The sequence below is a fragment of the Thunnus thynnus genome, chromosome 20 (assembly GCF_963924715.1).
Source record: "Thunnus thynnus chromosome 20, fThuThy2.1, whole genome shotgun sequence".
Lineage (NCBI taxonomy): Eukaryota > Metazoa > Chordata > Actinopteri > Scombriformes > Scombridae > Thunnus > Thunnus thynnus.
In genome coordinates this window covers 2,889,955-2,907,087 of record NC_089536.1, presented here as the reverse complement: position 1 = coordinate 2,907,087, position 17,133 = coordinate 2,889,955, and the positions used below count along the sequence as shown (strand labels likewise).

The window sequence follows — 17,133 nt, the reverse complement described above, 5'->3', positions numbered from 1 at the left end:
CAAAGGCAAGGCTCATTGGCACTTGTAGGACGGGCATGCACGAGGAATGCCAACTCACATCCCTAACCCCTCTCCGGTTGGGAGGCCGGCAGCCCCCCGTCTGCTGTGCCAACACCAGCAGAGCAGCACAAGGCTGCGAGCGAAACCGTAGCGCTCCGAGGGCCTTCAGACCTCCGAACCTCAGTCGTCGTGACTCACGCTGAATCTCAAGTCAGTGACCGTAAAACCCCGGAGTGACATGTGACACATACGTACCACTTCTGTCTTGCTGAAAAAAAGGACTACAAACCAGGGTTGTGTTCTGTTTTTGTTCTATAAAAAAAAGGAGGTTGAGAGTGAATTTTTAACATTTGGTTTAATGGTTAACATGTGACAGTCATGATTTAACTCCACTACAGTAAACCCTACCCTACCACTACATTACACTTCATATGAACCCTTTACATTGTGGCTCGGACATCTTCCATGTCAGAAAAACCTGACATACTGTATTTAGACCATTTCAAAATGGCATAGTTATAAAGCCTCAGCGTGGCGGTTATCAGCACTGCCGAGGGACAGTTTAGTGTTCTTGCAAAAAGGAATGAAAAACATTTTAATGTGTCGACTAGCTCTGTGAAAATTACTTCAAATCCTTGACCGTTCTGTGGACCAGTAACACGATGTACGAGTGCTGGATTGGGAAATAAATAAAGAAAAAAGGAGAAACAGAATAAATACTTTCTCGTATGAGGTCTAATTTTGAGGTGTGAGAAACTTTTTTCACATCAGTCTGGTCTTTCACATCACATGTTGCACCTAAATTAACAGGCTTTTACTTCCTGGTTTAGAGTTTCTCTCTTGTTTCAGCTCCTCCACCCCTCTCGCTAAGTCAAGCTACGGAGCGTTCGAACTGAAATCTTATCCACAAAGACTTTCTGTGTGTGTGAGAGGGGCTTCCAGATATCTTCATTCGTTAAGGGTTAACAAATTAGAAAAGATTGAAGAAAAAAAAAAAAAAAACAGTAAGTGCTGGGAGGTTATGGCTCCCAGCCCTTTGGCTCGAGACCCTTTTCCCTGTTGAGTTTGATGCATTTTTGTCACAGTGCAGCCTCTGAATCAGGCCTGGCGAAAAAAACCTATATGGCTTTTAACATACTTCTGGTCACATGAGGCGGTCTGCCTTGTGCCCCCTCGAACCCTCCAACCTACCACGCTCTGTCCCAGCTCTGCTTTCCTAATCCTATAAACATTTTCTATGCGCATTCCTCCTTCCTTCCACCCCCCCCCCCCACCCCCCACCTCCTTCTTAATTCCTTCTTACTACTTTCAAAGTCACTCTACAATCATCTGTCTTTTACCTCCCGTTTTTCTTCACCTCCACGTCCTATCGCTCCTCCTAACGACATCCTACGTTCACTCTAGCTTTAGTCTCTAACCTGTGTTAGTGTGTTACTTCTAACCTCTTTGTTAGATGCAGATTTTGGTTTAAGACACGCACAACAAACTGTTCAGGGCTGCGGCCTTGAGGGGGGGGGGGGGCACTGGGACAAAACACATGACTCAACATAGAAAAAAGAAGAGGGGGTACTGGGAGCCGGTAGAACCGGAGCTCAATGTGTAGCTCTGATGCTGAGTGAGTACTTGGGTGTAAGTGGTCCTCCAGTAAGAGCAACCCCCATCCCCATCCCCATCCCCCCCCCACCCCCCTCCCACTTTACACCAGCGCAGGCCTGGGCTGGTTTCAGAAACATCTGGAACTGTTCTCCGTGGCAGCTCTGTGGGGAACATGGAGGCATTCCTGCTCCCACAGACTGCGGAGCGAGGGAGGAGGGAAGAAAGGGGGGGGGGGGGTACAGTCACAAACAAAAAGCTGCAGCAATCCTCCTTTAGAAAGGGAGGAAAGGGAAGCCCATTCACTGTCTTTTGATCCTGTGCCACCTGGTCTATGGCATTTAAATTAGGGAAGTTCCAACACAACACACTCCTTTAGACCCTGGTGGGGGTGGGTTTTTTTTTTTTTTTTTGGGGGGGGGGGGGGGTCGTGGTGGTGGCTACACAGTTCATTTCCCCATTTTTTGTGTTTTTCAAGTGAGGTAGGACAAGGTTCAGTCACTTGTTCAACCCTCTGAAGTTCCACAGGTTCAGTCTTGCTGGCAGGAACGACATCCAAAAGGAGGAACAAAACTCAGGTGGGGGGGGGGGGCTTGAGCGACACAACCGATGGAGCTCAGAGCAGAGGGAAGCCAGGGGGTCCGGTGGGGGGCGGGGGGGGTCGGGGGGTGAGGGGGGGTCACTTCTCCAGCAGCTGCTTCCTCTGCTGCTCCCACAGCGCCTCCAGGTGATCCGCCCTCTTCAGAGCAGCCTATCAGAGGGAAGAGGACAGTGTTTATTCTGTACATGCTGTCAATCATCTCTCTCTCACTGGCTGTGTTTTCTTGTTAGTTACGCTTTGACAGAACGACCTCTCACCTCGTGCTGCTTCCGGAGATTACTGACAGTTTCTTCCTTTTTCAAGATGGCCGACTTCACCCTAGAAATTAACACACACACAAAAAAAAAGGATGTTAATAACCAGAGATGCTGTGAGTCTTGAATCTGTCTGGAAATAATCAGTCTAATGAATTGATTCTGGCTTTGCTTTTTATGAGTATGGCTGTTGTTTATAATAGCTGCTTGTTCATCTCCCACACGTCTGACGCAAGTGATAGACTTCTATTTTAATCAATACAGTTGTCTGTACAGGTCACATAACACCTTTAGCTTTCTGTATGTGAAACGACCGATGTGCTGCTCTCCATACGTAGCCGATGTGTAGAAGATGCTCTAGAGCGACAAAAAAAACAAACAAACAAACATAAATGTATAAACTGACTCTTCACTTCAACTCAAGCCTCTTTTTTTTTCTTGACATTAGAAATAGTGGAGTATTTGTACTCCCCCTGTCCACGTACTTCACCTTGGGAACGCTGACTGAGCAAATCCCTGCAGCCAGGTTCCAACATCTGGTGGAAAAGAGCGGAGGCTGTTATAGAGGCAGATTAATGCTGATTTTACTGGAATGACATGTTCAGCTGCCCACATGCTTTTAAGCCATGTAGTATTGGTACCACAGAGCCTGCTGAAGTTAAAGCCTCCTTCATTTTTCAGACACAATGAATCCTATGTTGACATTAATCAGGTTGTCGTCTCCTTCCCTTCGTTCTACTCGTATTTCTCTTCTTTTAGACGCTGGCAGACTCCCAGTCCGGCGGTAAAGTTTCCACCTTTTTATTAAATTTTGAACTGCAGGTTTGAATTGTGTGCCAACATTCTTTGTTACACCTTGATGAGGATGGATTCGTAAGGAGCCAGTGAATGTTTGGAGACCGGCCGACTTAAATCCTGGAAAAGACTTTATTCAGACACACAGATGGCTTTTGTTCGGTGATTTACAAATAGGTTTAGCTTTGTAACTTCCACACATGTCAACTAGTCGCCTCAGTTCATCAGAATTTACGGTGCTGGACTAGTCTGCTCACTCTCCTCGGGTTCACTTAAATCATTAGTGCAGGGATAAGTGCACCATATCTCCCGTTACGTTCGAAAATATCTGCACCGGTCTCTACTAAAGCGCAGAGGTTTCACTCAATCTTTCATATCAGAGTGCTTCCAAACTCACAAACAGAACAGAGCTCGTTTTAAAAGCCACAGTGTTATTCAGATCTACGTCACTCTGTAGCTTTCCACCTCACCGTTGGTGGACTTCAGCCAGCTCCTCCTCCTTCTCCCTGGTCACCCTCTCCACCTCCAGCCGTAACCTCGCTCGGACTTCCGACACCTCCGCTTTCATCCTTCGGTTCTCCTCCTCCGTCATCACCAGCCGGTCCGCAAACTCCTGCCTGATCACCTCCGCCAGGCTGCGGCGCTCGTCCGCCATCTTGTCCCTGGTCTGAGGAGACGAGTCGGACAGATTGAGATGGATTTCTGTCTAAAATGTGTTTTGTCTCGTACTTCCCGACTCATAGAAGATAACTTGAGATAACTTGACTTGGTGGTAAAAATCACATTTTAAGTCTTCAGACAGAAAAAGGATTCGCTCCTTACTTGCGTGACGTCTTCGACCTCTTGTTCTCTCTGTCTGAGGAGACCCTGGAGTCTGATCAGCTCGCCCTCCATCTCCATCTGCTGCTTCCTCAAGTCTTGTTGCTTCTCCACCGCCGTCCTCTCCGAGTGCTCCAGCTCCCTCAGCTCAGCCTCGTACTTCTCCCTCACTCGCTTCACCCTGAGAACGGACAGCGTTACAGGTTGGTGTTGATGCAAACTTGTGCAACACGTGGTAAAAACACAGAGTAAATACCGTCCGACCGAGATTTGCAAAGGAAAAAGATTTGAAATTCTTTCCAGGTGCCACACAGACATAGAAACATCTGCAACACTGAGGAGCTCCCCCCAAACAGTTTAAATTACAGGATGCACCAGAGCTCCATTAAAGTGAACGGCTGCATTTATATAGCACTTTATTCACACACACTCAAACAAAGGGTGCCGGCACAACCACTGGGACAATTCAGGGTTCAGTATCAGTGTGTGCCAGATTATTTCCATTATATGTGCTAAAGGGCAAGAACGCAAGTACTGGGGACAACTGTGCCGTCACTCAACACACACACACACACCTGTTGTCAGCTGCCCTCTCACACTCCTCTTTGTCCTTGCTGGTCTCCTCCTCCAGCGTCCAGATAGCGAGCTCGATCTCTTTGTCGCGTTCTCGTCGCAGGTCTTCTTTGAGTTCTCGCTCGCGGCTCAGCAGCCACGCCTCCTGCACACACACGAATACCGTGTTCAGATACATATCGCGTTACTTCCTCGCTGATTCATTTCTGCCTGGATCACTGACGGTCTAACCCATTAAATTTAAGTAGAGTTGGAGAGAAATCTCACTCTGCTGCATCCCAGAGAGATGGAAACATGCCACCTGCCTACATTACAGCGTGCACTCACTTCTTGTATTTTAAACAGCTGCACTGGGAACATTAGAAATGTCCCACGGGCACAATACTCAATATTTATTGAGAATTCAGTGGTCTGTTAGGGTTCACTGTGAACAAAGGAAGGGTTGGGAGCAGATTCAGCGTAAAAACTATTAATGACAGCATGTCAACAAACCTCTTTTTTCTTGTAGTTTTCCTCCCAGGTTTGCTTTTCGATGTCCAAACGTTCTTGTAAAGACTTCATCTCCACCTAGTGGGACAAACAACACTCAGTTAACTCGCTGCAGAGGTACAGATATTAGATATTAGTAAGAGATAGCTGCTTTGAAGTCTGAAGTGAAAGATACTGAAGTAACTCATCACCTGGTGTCTCCTCTCCTGCTCCTCTCTGGTCTTATCCAGCTCCTCTCTGAGCGCTCGTCCGGCCAGAGAGCTGTTCTCCTCCAGCTGCCGCCGCAGATCCTCCAGCTCAGTGCGCTGCCTGCAACGGAAATGCAACCAGAGCTTTGACTGGAAGGATCACAAAAAAAAAAAAATAACAGCTTACACGGGCATCTGTAAAAAAAATACAGTTGATCTTTAGAGATTACTGAACACCCAGGATTTCAGGACACCGAAGCTGCAGTTGCAAAGATAATATTTAAGGCGTGAGATAAACATTTCTCTGTTTACTGTTCTCTGTACTCTTCAAGCAGGAGGAGCAAGAGGTCATCGTCATCATCACTGTTGTTGAGGTTTAGCCATGCATGTAAAATAAATTGTATGCATCCAAATACATACAGAACATTTGCATCATCATAGCATTTCATCATCTTAATGTTCACACTGCTACAAGCTGGTTTTTTTTACTTTTAATGGCATTTAACTGTTTATTCTGGTCTTCTATCCTCACTTGTTTAACAGATGAGTAGCTCTGATCTATAAGGTCCACATGTGTTTTTCATTCCCTGCAGGACTGAACAGGAGACAGATTTTCCAGCACAGACACACTACAAATGTGACTGATCTGAATATCTGCAGAAGAAGAACAGACCTGTTCCTCTACTCTGTAACACATTTCTTCCTGGACGCTGCTCCGGTACACAGAGTCTTCAAATTTGCCCCGGGGCACTTCGACAGTGTGCCAGCATTACCTAACTAGACTGGAACCCAGTATAAAGCACTGGGCTGACCACCCAGGGGATTTTCCTGATTTTTCCACTGAGTCAGCGTCTTCTTCTGTGGAACTAAAGTGAACGACTAACTGCTGGAACATTTTGCTCTACGGTAGCACCCCGTTGATGTCTCTGGTGAATGTCTTCAGATTTTGACTGCACAGAGAGAGAGACAGACGTGACCTTTGACCTTTACCTCGCAGCCAGCTGGGCCAGCCTCTCTTTCTCATCAGCCACCTCCTTGTAGAGACGCCTCCTCTGCTGCTGCAGCGACAGCTCCTCCTCCTGAAGCTGCTTCTCATATCTGACACACACACACACACACACACACACACACACACACACACACACACACACACACATGATTTAACATAAACTATGTAGTACTCATCAACTCTGCGTGTGCATTTCTGCAGATGGAACGAGGTCATTTCTCTCGTAGCATGAATGAAGGTAACATTTAAATCTCTTGCTTTGCAGTACAGGAATGATTTCAGCAGCAGCATCTCTAATATCTACTCTGTATTTATTACAGCGTTCCTATAGAAAGGTCTACAGTCTGATGATGTAACATGCCTACCTCTGTTTGGCTAGCTCCCTCTCTCTCTGACACTGCTCCTCCTTCTCCCTCTCCAGCTGTTGTCGGAGCTCCTCGCACTGGCGGACGTAGCGTTGGGCCGCCCGGTCGTCCGCCTGCAGCAGCTCGGCCTCGTGAAGCGTCCGCAGCTTCTTCAGCTCCTGCTTGTGCTTCGAGATGAGTTTCTGGATCTCTGGTTCCAGACCTGAGGGAGGAACGAGAGGTTTGTGCACCGTGGATGAAAACAGGATGCTTTAAATACTCATTCTCATTACTGTGACTGAACAGAAGTAAAGAAATACAAACGATTCTTGGTTCTCTCATCAGAACTGTCTGTGTGACTTTTCATGGAATCAGATCATCACAGGCAGGAAATAATGGAAAAACAGTAAGTTTCTGGAAGCTGAACTGTAACTCTTTGTTCATGTTGCCCTTAATAAGCCAGAAAATGCGCAAAAAAAAAAAAAAAAGAAAGAAGCCAAAGCTGTGTCAGCTGTTTTAGATTCAATGAACCAACTGAACACCAACAACTTTCTGATATCTGTGTCCTCTCAGAGAAAAAGGTGAAGATCCTCTGAAGCATTTTGTTTCTATTGTGCATCTTTAGTTGCATTAATAGGTTGTATATCTTGAATAAAAGTGTACTACAGAGCAGAAAAATCACCCCTAAGCAGACCTGCCAACCCTGGACCAATTCTTTGAGTACCGCCTCTGTGACCTGGACGTGTCAGATGCAAATCACTGCTGTTCGCAAAGAATTATTGTACATAATTATTGTACATAATTATTGTACATAATTATTGTACATAATTTGCAAACAGACGCATAACGTGTGCACATCATTTGCACACATGCAGCAGTCAAACAGACAAAAAGGTTAAGGGATGCACTGATATGAAAATTCTTGATACCAATAACAGATTGTTTACAAAAACATGTGCAGATGCTGACCTGCCACTGCTGCTGCATTTATATAGTTTATATTGTTTACAGCCTCCACAATAATCAAACCTTAAGCCAATTTGATTTTTTTGAAAATTTTTTCAACCCCAAACCGGCATGAACAGACTATTTTCTGGCTACAATTAAACCAATATTTTCGAGCTGGTTAATACACCAGATCTCATTATAGGTTGGTTATTACTTAATGGTTTGATGACCTAATGACAATACAGGCTGAATATGAACATGACTGTTGTAACTGTAGATGTCATCACATCTCTCCTTACATATCGTTGGCTACTTCATTTACAGCGAGGGGGGTGTCTCAACTGTCCACATCCACCCCGGTCCGTTTACAAAGGAGTTAAAGGTAGCGTTGTGAGGAAACAGCCGGCTGGAGTGAGGGGAAGGGGGATCGAGAGGAATAAAATCAGTGACATGTTGCTGTTGATTTGCTGTCTGTCTCTTGAAATGACATTACGAATTTGTCAATTACGATCATCCCCGTTTGATATTTGGATGAAGGCTGGAGGAATGAATCTGGTGCTATGATTGGTCTTCTTCTTCTTCTATTGCTTTTCGGCAGGCTACGAGCCGCTGCCTCTTGCTGTTAGACTTGAGTACTGCACCTGCACGATTGAACCGTGGATTTATGAATTGAGCTCACAGGCGTCATCGGCTTTTTGCGTTAGAGTGACGAATCGTACCAGCGTACTCTGATGTGAAAACGTGTACAGGTTGAGCAACGTGGAGTTACACATCCTTGACATGATCTCAACAGAGCTTCAGTACCTTTGACAGTGATCTCTTTGATCTTCTTGGTTTTCTCGTCAATCCATTTCTCCCGGCGGATTTTCTCCGTGGCGCTCATTAGTTCTTTTAACTTCTTGATCTCCTGCGGAGGGAGGGGGTAAGATAGTAAATTATGGTGGTGGGACAGTGTCACATGGAGGTCCCGAGCTCACTTTTTTTACACTGTGACAAATTCAAGGTGTGAGTATGTTACAAGATCAAATAGTTAATTGAGAAACACAACAAAAGTTATAAGGAAGAGGAGAGTTGAAACAAATTCTGGGCATGACAACTGACCTAATAACATAAAGCTTCATATCTAAAACTATAAATAAGATGATTGAAACTGAAATGAAAAGACTCACATGCAGACAGACTGCCCAAGAGAAGTTGTGCAGGACAAACAAACGAAAGGAAAAAAAATGGAAATGGTAGAATGAGAGAGATGATCGTGCCGAGGATGAAACCAGTTAGAGGAAAATAAAAGTTACCTCACACAAGGGACCCAGAATTTGCCACACCTACAGCCAGGAAAAAAAAAAACAGACATACAGACCAAGGACAGAAGAAGACAGTGAGGAAGGAGAAGAAGAGAGAAAAAGACAGTTAAACAAAAGCAGCACCGCAAGAAAGCGAGATACACGAGATGATCACACGAGATGCAAAGCGGAAGCAGAGAAGAAAATCTTGACGGGACGTTAAACATTAAATTTACACTGAGAATCAAGTTTCTCTTCTCGTGGGATTTCTCACCATTTCGTGTTGCTCCTGCATTTCTGAAATCTTCTTGGTGTACTTCTGGTCCACCTGCTTCAGTTCTCCCACCACTCCTTCACAGCGCTCACTCAGAGCCTTTTTATCATTGATCAACTGAAGAAAGAGAGAACGTTTTAGACCACAGGGACATAAAGTTTTAAGTAGCAGCTGGGTTTAGACTGTGTGTATTTACCTGATCGATGAATGCTAAGTGTCTCTGAATGGTGGCTTCATATTGTTCCTTCTGGAGCTGGAAGTTTCTGTTCAGCTCCTTCTCGGTCTCCTTCACATGCCTGACTGTCAGCTCCCTCTGCTGGGCCTGACGGAGGAGGACAAAAAAAAGATAAACACACTTGAGCTTTGGGTGGCTGATAGGACCGTAGACGTCATTCTACATTCTCCGATATGTGTGCCTCTCCTCACCAGAGCGGTCTGCAGCATGTTGACGGTGCGTTTCTTCTCCTCCAGCTCCAGTTTGATTCTCATCATGGAGCCGGTGACTTCGGCGGCGGTGGCCGACGCCTGCTCGATGCCGCCCAGCTCCTCCTCTGACAACACAGCCTGAGGACACAAAGATCCAGTCAGCACACGTCACCTTTTTTCATACGGGATATTTTGCTGAATGAGAGCTCTGAGCGCTCCGGACTCTGACCTCTCTGTGTGATCCTGAGGTGACTGAGCGCGGTCTCTCCTGTTCGGACTTCTCCATCTCGTCCAGGAAGCTCATGATGCTCTGCAGCTTGGCTTCAGAGAGCAGGGCGCCCCCGTCTGGCAGCGCGGGGTGGTGGATCAGCTGGCCGTGACGCTCCAGGTTGTCGGTGGTCAGAGAGTTGGAGTCCCCGTCCTTTAAAGAGACACGGAGGGAATGCAGATTACAGTCGTGGCTCGATAAAGACACCAGAAAGAGATAATAATAAGCATGCTATGTTGAAGCAAAGAGCCCTGACCTCATCAATCCATGCATATTTTTCTTTGCGGTAGCACTTAGGCTCCGACAGCCTCTCTGGCTCCTCCTCTAACAGCTTCAGGGTGTCCAGCAGCTCGTTCAGGGTGGTTTTGGACTGAGTCCTGCTGGACAAAGCTCCCTGCCGATGGTCCTCCACACTCACCGACCTCTGAAGAATCTCCTAGAGGACAGAGATAACAAACATGCTTATAATGTGACCAGACACAAGAGCTGCTATACACATGAAAGATGAAATACCCATCAGTAACTGTGATCATTAAAGTGCAACTGGAAGTGTTGTATCATTTACCTGTGAACACTGGGAACCTCTGCGATTGGACAAAGCTGGAGAAATGGCTCTGAAGCTGGAGAGATCTCCTAAGTCAGCCACAATATTCAGATTGGAGTCTGTGGAAACACAAAACCAGTACAGTTATTACTTCTCTAATATACCATATGAAGATGTTTTTGGTGCTGCACAGTATTAATGCTACAGACCTGTGTTCTTAGCTTTGACATCTGTTGGAGACATCGGGCTGTTGTTGCTTGGTGAGGCAGGACTTCTGTTAGTAGGGGAAATCCTGGGCGGCTTCTTGCGCCCTGCAGCGCCAGTCTGCCTCATGTTTTCCACCTCAGCTGCACGCTGCACCTCTGCAACCCGCTGGGCTCTTTTCTGCTGCAGCTCCTGTAACAAACCACCAGAGGGAGACATCAGACAGTGAATAATTATGAACCATCACGTCTCAAATATATCTCCAGTGTGATGTGGTTAGATTATTATCCCAGACACATTGCTGGAGTAGGGTTTACTGTGAAATAAGTACATCAGATGTGTTCACCTGGGTGGTGGCGAGTCGGGACAGACGAGCTTTCTCTTTTCGTATCGATTTCCTGTCGCTTTCCTGATGTTGCTCCAGGCAAAAGTCGTCCTCTGCTCTGTCGTTCGCCTCCTACGAGGGAAAAAACAGAGAAGGTTTGTAAAACAGCAGGAGAAGTGGAGGTGGAGAATGAGATGAGCTGTATCGACAGTGAGGTAGAGTTTACCTGGGAACACTGAGAGCCTCTGTGATTGGACAAAGCTGGGGAAACGGCTCTGAAGCCGAATTCACCCAAGTCAGCCACAATATTCAGATTGGAGTCTGTAGAAACACAGAACCACACAATTATTACAGGGTCTTAATACATTATCCTGGACAGAAATAACGGTGGATGTAAACACATATTTAGTGTCAGTATGTTCTGCATTATTTTGGCGCCTGATAACCCTTCAAATTTATGGGTGTTTTACTCAAACTGGACTTCCTTGATCCTATTTCATGTCTCAGTGGTACCTGAAGCAACATGCCCCCAGGTAGGGCTGTTGGTTTGAACGCCCGCTTACACTGAGCAATGTGAGTAAGTTTAGTTACAATATACAATATTTATTGTTCCCAACGGCTTCGACCGTCACAGAGAGAGAGCGGGATCGTTTCACTACGGAGATAACAAAGCATATTTAAATGATAGTGTTGCACTTGGTCAGTGTCTCTCATTTGTCATTCTGACGGCAGCAACACTCCAACAGGGGTAACCAGGGTAACCAGGCTACTTCGGCTAAGCCAGCTAGCATACATCCATGAGCATGCTAGGCATGCTACAGCTAAGTGGTGCGCTGCCAAAACTTTCTGGGTGGAACTCGCACTCTAAAATTATCATTCTGCACATTGGAGTATGTAGATTATTAAACTATTTTCACAGTAATTGTTGTCATACGACTGCATGCACCAAACCGTAACAGTGTGGGACGAATACACATACCGTTACACCCCTACTTTCCATAACTTCTTAATAGTCCAGATATGAAAAGGGCCCATCTGATCTTAGAACATGTGCATAGGATGATTGCAAATGAATGATGATGTATCTGAAGTTAAAAGAAAGCAGACCTGTGTTCTTAGCTTTGACGTCTGTTGGAGACATCGGGCTGTTGTTGCTCGGTGAGGCTGGACTTCTATTGGTGGGAGAAATCTTGGGCGGCTTTTTGCGCCCTGCAGCGCCAGTCTGCCTCATGTTTTCCACCTCTACCTCAGCTGCAAGCTGCACCTCTGCAACCCGCTGGGCTCTTTTCTGCTGCAGCTCCTGTAACACACCACCAGAGGGAGACATCAGACAATTAAGAGTTGTGGACAATCATAAACCAGTGAAAGCATCCATAAAGAAGCCAAATTCAAATGTTTAAATTGTCATTTTACTGCTACGTGTCAGTCATAAACTTAAACTTAGCTCAAAGTGAATGATCTAATAATGTAGATTCATTTACGCATGTCAGCCACTTTGTCATAATTAACCGCTTAACTTTATTTAGGTAACAACATGGTCGTTTCTTTGATACAATCATCAGGACCCTCTACCCTCTAGCTGTAAGGATCTAAGTGTGTAAAAGAGATTTTAAATCTATCTAATAATTTTGTTGGGTCATGTGTTGGGATCGTTACAGCCTTGTGAGGACACTAGAGCGGCTGCAGACTTTAAGTCTTGCTGGAGTTGTCAGCTGTTTAACCAACAGCTTGACTACATCAGCAGAGCAACTAAAATCATTGCTTTCACTGGTAAAGAGGTGGGCACCTGTATGGCAGCAAGGCGAGCCAAACGGGCTTTCTCTTCACGAATCCGTTTCCTGTCATCGTCCTTCCTCTGCTGCTGCTCCAGGCGGCTGTCCTCCCCTGTTCTCTCCTCCCACTCCTACAAAGGGGGAAGACAAAGAAAGTGAGAGAAGAGAGAAAGAGAGAGAGAGAAAACTTCCATTCTGCATGGAAAGATGGGAACAGATTATACCTTTCTTTTACTGGTGAGGATGCGTTTGAGCGCTGTCTGGTTGGCGTGTTGTCTCTTGGCGTGGTGTCTATACCAGCGCTGGATAGTGACCGCTGCCTGGTTCACCTGCTGAATAAACCTTCAAATACACAAGACAGGTTCACTAATGGGTCACAGAACTACAGATTGTATGCAGTGATAAGATTAACATCAATAGCACAGTCAACAACACAGACCTCTCAGCCTCCTCCTCGGTGACCTCTCTCTTCCGTGGCAAGACGGGGCTGCCGCGCTGGGCCAACACTGGACTCTTGTTGTTGGAGGCAGAAGAAGATGATGAGAAGTTCTTCTGGGATTTTGTGACGGAGCCGTTCTCCAATGATACCTCGTCGTTTGCTGTGGCCTTCAGGATGTTACTGAAAGAAAAATATGATTTAAAATTCCAATACTGTGAAACAACTTGAGATGGTGATAGTTTGACCATCTTCATGCCAAGAAATTCAGTGAAAATCCAAGTATTCAGCGTGTCCTATAGACAATAAAAACACACAAATGATAACCAGGATAATAATTATATAAACATACTTGTGTAATTGTATAAATGACACATATTTTGAAAAAACAAGTTTAAAATCATTATGTTGTTGGCAGCTTTTACTTAAAGGCAAATTATGGTTCAGCCCTATTAAAAACCAGTGAAACCATGTCTGAGCAGAGATTATGTTGATATGAGGACGTACTTAAAAGACGGCTTCTGGTTGGAGCTCTTAGGCGTGAGTGGCTTCTCAGAGTAGTTGTTGTGTAAGATGGTTGTGACAGAGTTTCCCACAGCTCCCTTGTTGCTCCTGGGAAAAAAAGCAAAAAAGCACACTGAGTCTTTCCAGCAAACAGTTCTGCCTCACAAACAAGCCAAAACTCATGTTTTGGCACCTGTGTGATGTACCAAGACTGCCACCGCCACCCTTTTTCACTTCACCCCCCTCAAGGCATTACAGTAACTGATACGTGCTTTAACACACATTCTCCAAACTAAACCCACACAGATTTTTGACAATATTTATGGAAGAAAGAGTCTCAGTGTGTGTGGGTGGAATTCCTGAAGGCAGTATCAGATCAACAGGTATGAAACAAGAGAAGCAGGTCGAGATCCAGAATGCAGCAGTGCAGGTAGTCACCCGGCTGGTGATTACCTGGACTATTGTTAGTGGATGTATGAGAGGCGCTGCCCACCTGTTGTTGGCAGTGAAAGTGGCAGCCAGAGCGATGCCAGGCTCTTTTTTCTTCAGGCTGGTGGGCGAGTCCATGCTGCCGGTGCTGCGGGCGCTCGAGTGCGAGGGGAAAGCTCTGGGCTGGTCGTCCTTAAACAAGGCAGACAGACATTTAGTGATAATAATGACTGTAATAGTTTATTTTAGGATCACTTTTCAAGGAAGAGAGTACAAAGTAAAGAAGCTTAAAGACTAAGTTAAATGTGACACCCTGAACACTGATGTCCTTTTCATTTTTGGACAGAAGAAAAGGCTTTTGATAAACTTACCAGGATGTTCCACGTAGTTCTGTCCGGTGAGGCCTTGCTGAGGCTGGCGAGTTTCTTACGTCCATCGGAGCTGCTGTCAAACAGGGCCAAGTAGTCTTCGCTCTGGTCCTGACTGGGAAACACACACAAACCAGCCAGCCAAAAATTAATCCCATTCTTTTATGTAGTACAATAAAGTACTAAACTTTTAGCCAAACCAAATAATGACTGGTGCCAACAGAAAACTATCTCCATGGGTTTAAACCACTGAAAGAAGGTGAGATTTTATTATATGTTTTTGTAATTTGGGTGACCTGACTCTGGCTGATGGGGCACATTCTGGGCTCAATTTTTACGCAATAAGAGCTTAGCAGTGCACAACACATGATTAAACAACTCAACACAGAGCAGGGACCTCGAGTCATGGCTTTTAGTGGCAGCTTTTGTGATTAAATGTTGTAATGACAGCTGCAGAAATGGGTCTCATCCCCTTCTCTTCTTCTCCCCCCCTCCTCTCCCTCCCCACCACCACCCCCGAGCTCTGGAATTCAGTATGTGAGCAGCTGACCAGTCTGCTAGGGGGGAACTCCGTTATGGATTCCATGTAAATGCACGCATGCATATGTTGATCCCGACGGCCCGTCATTCATCCTTCAAATAGCCTCACACACCAGCGCCTCCGTCGTGAGGCACAGATGTAGGGTGACCTCCGTGTCTGGCCCGGCCTCCGCTCTGGTATCTGTGCTGCAGCCTGTCTGTGCTGCGCAGGGTGTTGCTGTCTGGGTAAGTATATAAATGAGCGTGTGTGTGTGTGTCTTCGGGATGGGGAGGAGGGGGGGTGGTGAAGCCAGCTGGCCCAATGAAAAGCAATCTGACAACACTATTCAGGCAGCGCATTCCTCTACTTTTTGCTTTAGAGGAGAGTGATGCATGGTGAGGAGGAAGGAGCAGAGAGGGAGAGGGGTGGTGAGTGACCCAATGACTGCCCTGAAACACTCAGAGAGGAGGAGGATGTGTGTGTGTGTGTGTGTGTGTGTGTGGGAGTGGGGGGGGGGTGGTATTTAGAAAGTCTTTAAATTTAAAGCCCCTCTTTTCTGCATCCTCAGAGTGAAGCAGTGAAGGGGAGGGGGTGGTGGCGGCAGCTGCCGGACAATAGAAGCAGAGCGTACACACACACACTTCTCCTTTCACTGGCTCCTGGTGGAGGGGGGGGGGGGGTAACCTGACCCTGAGGTCCCAGCCCTCCCCCCTCTAACCTGGGACAAAGCATGTCCCTGCACCCCGCGACCCTAACGACAGCCGCCCGGCCTCCCTCCGCTCTTTATCATGCAGTAGTTGGCGCGCCACAATTCCCATTGTCCGAGCCGCTGAAGCTCCGGGGCTGCCAGCTGTTGCTCGCTGAACGGAGGCGCTCTGGTTTAAAGAGCCGGCTGAGGCACAGAGATCGTTCCCAGTAACACAAACGCTGCTTCAAGACTGTCAAAAACACACACATTCTTTTCTATCATCTCCAAAAACATGCCCTTCATACTTCAGCAGCATGTAAATTACTATGAAGGACATTTGATAATTTAACTGAAAGCTTAAGAGCAAGTTTTGCCTAAAGCTTTACAGAGTACATGTATCAGCACATACTGTTCTGTATGCAGTTTACTGTGTCAATGTCAGCGATTAGGAATGAAGAAAATAGGTTTGAAGCACAGGAGATATCACAACTGAGAGCAATACTGTTTTAAAAGCACAGTAGACGCTTCAGATGGCTCTGAAATACTGCTGAGAGACACTTTGTTACAGTATAAATTGTGTAGAGCTGCAACAATTAGTTGATTGTCAGCAATTAATAGCCAACTATTTTGATAATCGATTAATTGTTTTGAGTCATTTTTTAAGAAAAAGTGTCAAAATTCTCTGATTCCAGCTTCTCAAATGTGAATATTTCCTGGTTTATTTAGTCTTCTATGATTGTAAACTAAATATATTTATGTTACAGACTGTTGGTCAGAACAAAATAAGACATTAGATGACGTCATCATGGGCTTTGGGAAGCAGTGATCGACAGTTTTCTTCCATTTTTGGAGCAGGTGTGTGATGTGATGTGTGTGTTTTACCTTAGGCTGATGTTGGCCTGCTGGTTAACCTGCGTGGTGCTGTTGGATCGCCTCAGGTTCTTAATGGAGCGGGAGCTACCGAAGCTAGCATCGCTCTGTGGAGATAACAGGTTTGTTAAGGAGTTTGGTAACACTTGGTTATCATTCTAGACAACGGTCCTGATGTCTCGCCTGTAACAGCTCACATGTCACTCACCAGAGTGTTGCGTTTTCCTCTGCTTTCACCGGCCACAGAAACCGACACCGACCGAGAGAAGTATTTCCCAGGTGATGCGCTGCTGGGTCTTTTGGACATAGAGAGCTGGGATCCTGACAAGCTGAGGTCCAAGGCATCTCCTGAGACACCTGTCGGGATGGATGACGGGCTGCGTGTTGTATGCATCCTTTGAAAGCCTGGAATACAGTAAAAGAAGTTTAAAATCCCCCTCCACTCAAAAATGTGTTTTGCTCATCGTTAGCTTCACTGAGCAGAAGGACGCATGTGCAGACTTTGACACTAAAAGGCTGTTTTCATGCGCTGGAGGGGGAAAGTTTCACAACTCTCAACAAATCACAACTCATTTGGAAGCTAATCTCGGTCAAGTAGTCAACTTTGAT

At 45.9% G+C, this 17,133-nt stretch overlaps 1 protein-coding gene across 4 annotated transcripts; it reads right to left on the bottom strand.

Annotated features, from left to right (window-relative positions):
* Positions 1-336: 336 nt before the first annotated feature.
* cep131 (centrosomal protein 131) lies at positions 337-16,918 on the bottom strand. Of its 4 annotated transcripts, XM_067576854.1 has the most exons (29): positions 16,733-16,918; positions 16,537-16,631; positions 14,450-14,561; positions 14,143-14,270; positions 13,653-13,757; positions 13,149-13,328; positions 12,934-13,051; positions 12,724-12,840; positions 12,045-12,237; positions 11,164-11,258; positions 10,959-11,069; positions 10,618-10,804; positions 10,430-10,527; positions 10,121-10,300; positions 9,826-10,017; positions 9,597-9,734; positions 9,367-9,492; positions 9,171-9,287; positions 8,909-8,938; positions 8,418-8,520; positions 6,687-6,888; positions 6,303-6,410; positions 5,316-5,433; positions 5,128-5,202; positions 4,638-4,780; positions 4,066-4,243; positions 3,714-3,910; positions 2,452-2,512; positions 337-2,344 (listed from the first exon to the last, which is right to left on the bottom strand). In XM_067576854.1, exons 1-29 carry the CDS (start codon positions 16,916-16,918, stop codon positions 2,273-2,275), a joined length of 3,765 nt encoding a protein of 1,254 aa, XP_067432955.1. In that variant the 3' UTR covers positions 337-2,272. The 4 variants fall into 4 exon arrangements, with proteins under 4 accessions (XP_067432955.1, XP_067432956.1, XP_067432958.1 ...); XM_067576855.1 differs by lacking the exon at positions 8,909-8,938; XM_067576857.1 differs by lacking the exons at positions 10,618-10,804; positions 10,959-11,069 and having other exon boundaries at positions 10,430-10,497; positions 11,229-11,258.
* Positions 16,919-17,133: the final 215 nt, after the last annotated feature.

What these genes read in the sequence shown, in the direction of transcription:
- cep131 (XM_067576854.1), bottom strand. Translation starts at nt 16,918, where the DNA reads ATGCATACAACACGCAGCCCGTCATCCATCCCGACAGGTGTCTCAGGA. An exon ending in CGTCAAAGCTAAGAACACAG is followed by an intron (nt 11,259 to 12,044) that starts GTCTGCTTTCTT and finishes GTGTTTCTACAG; the next exon opens with ACTCCAATCTGAATATTGTG. An exon ending in AATATGCATGGATTGATGAG is followed by an intron (nt 10,018 to 10,120) that starts GTCAGGGCTCTT and finishes GTCTCTTTAAAG; the next exon opens with GACGGGGACTCCAACTCTCT.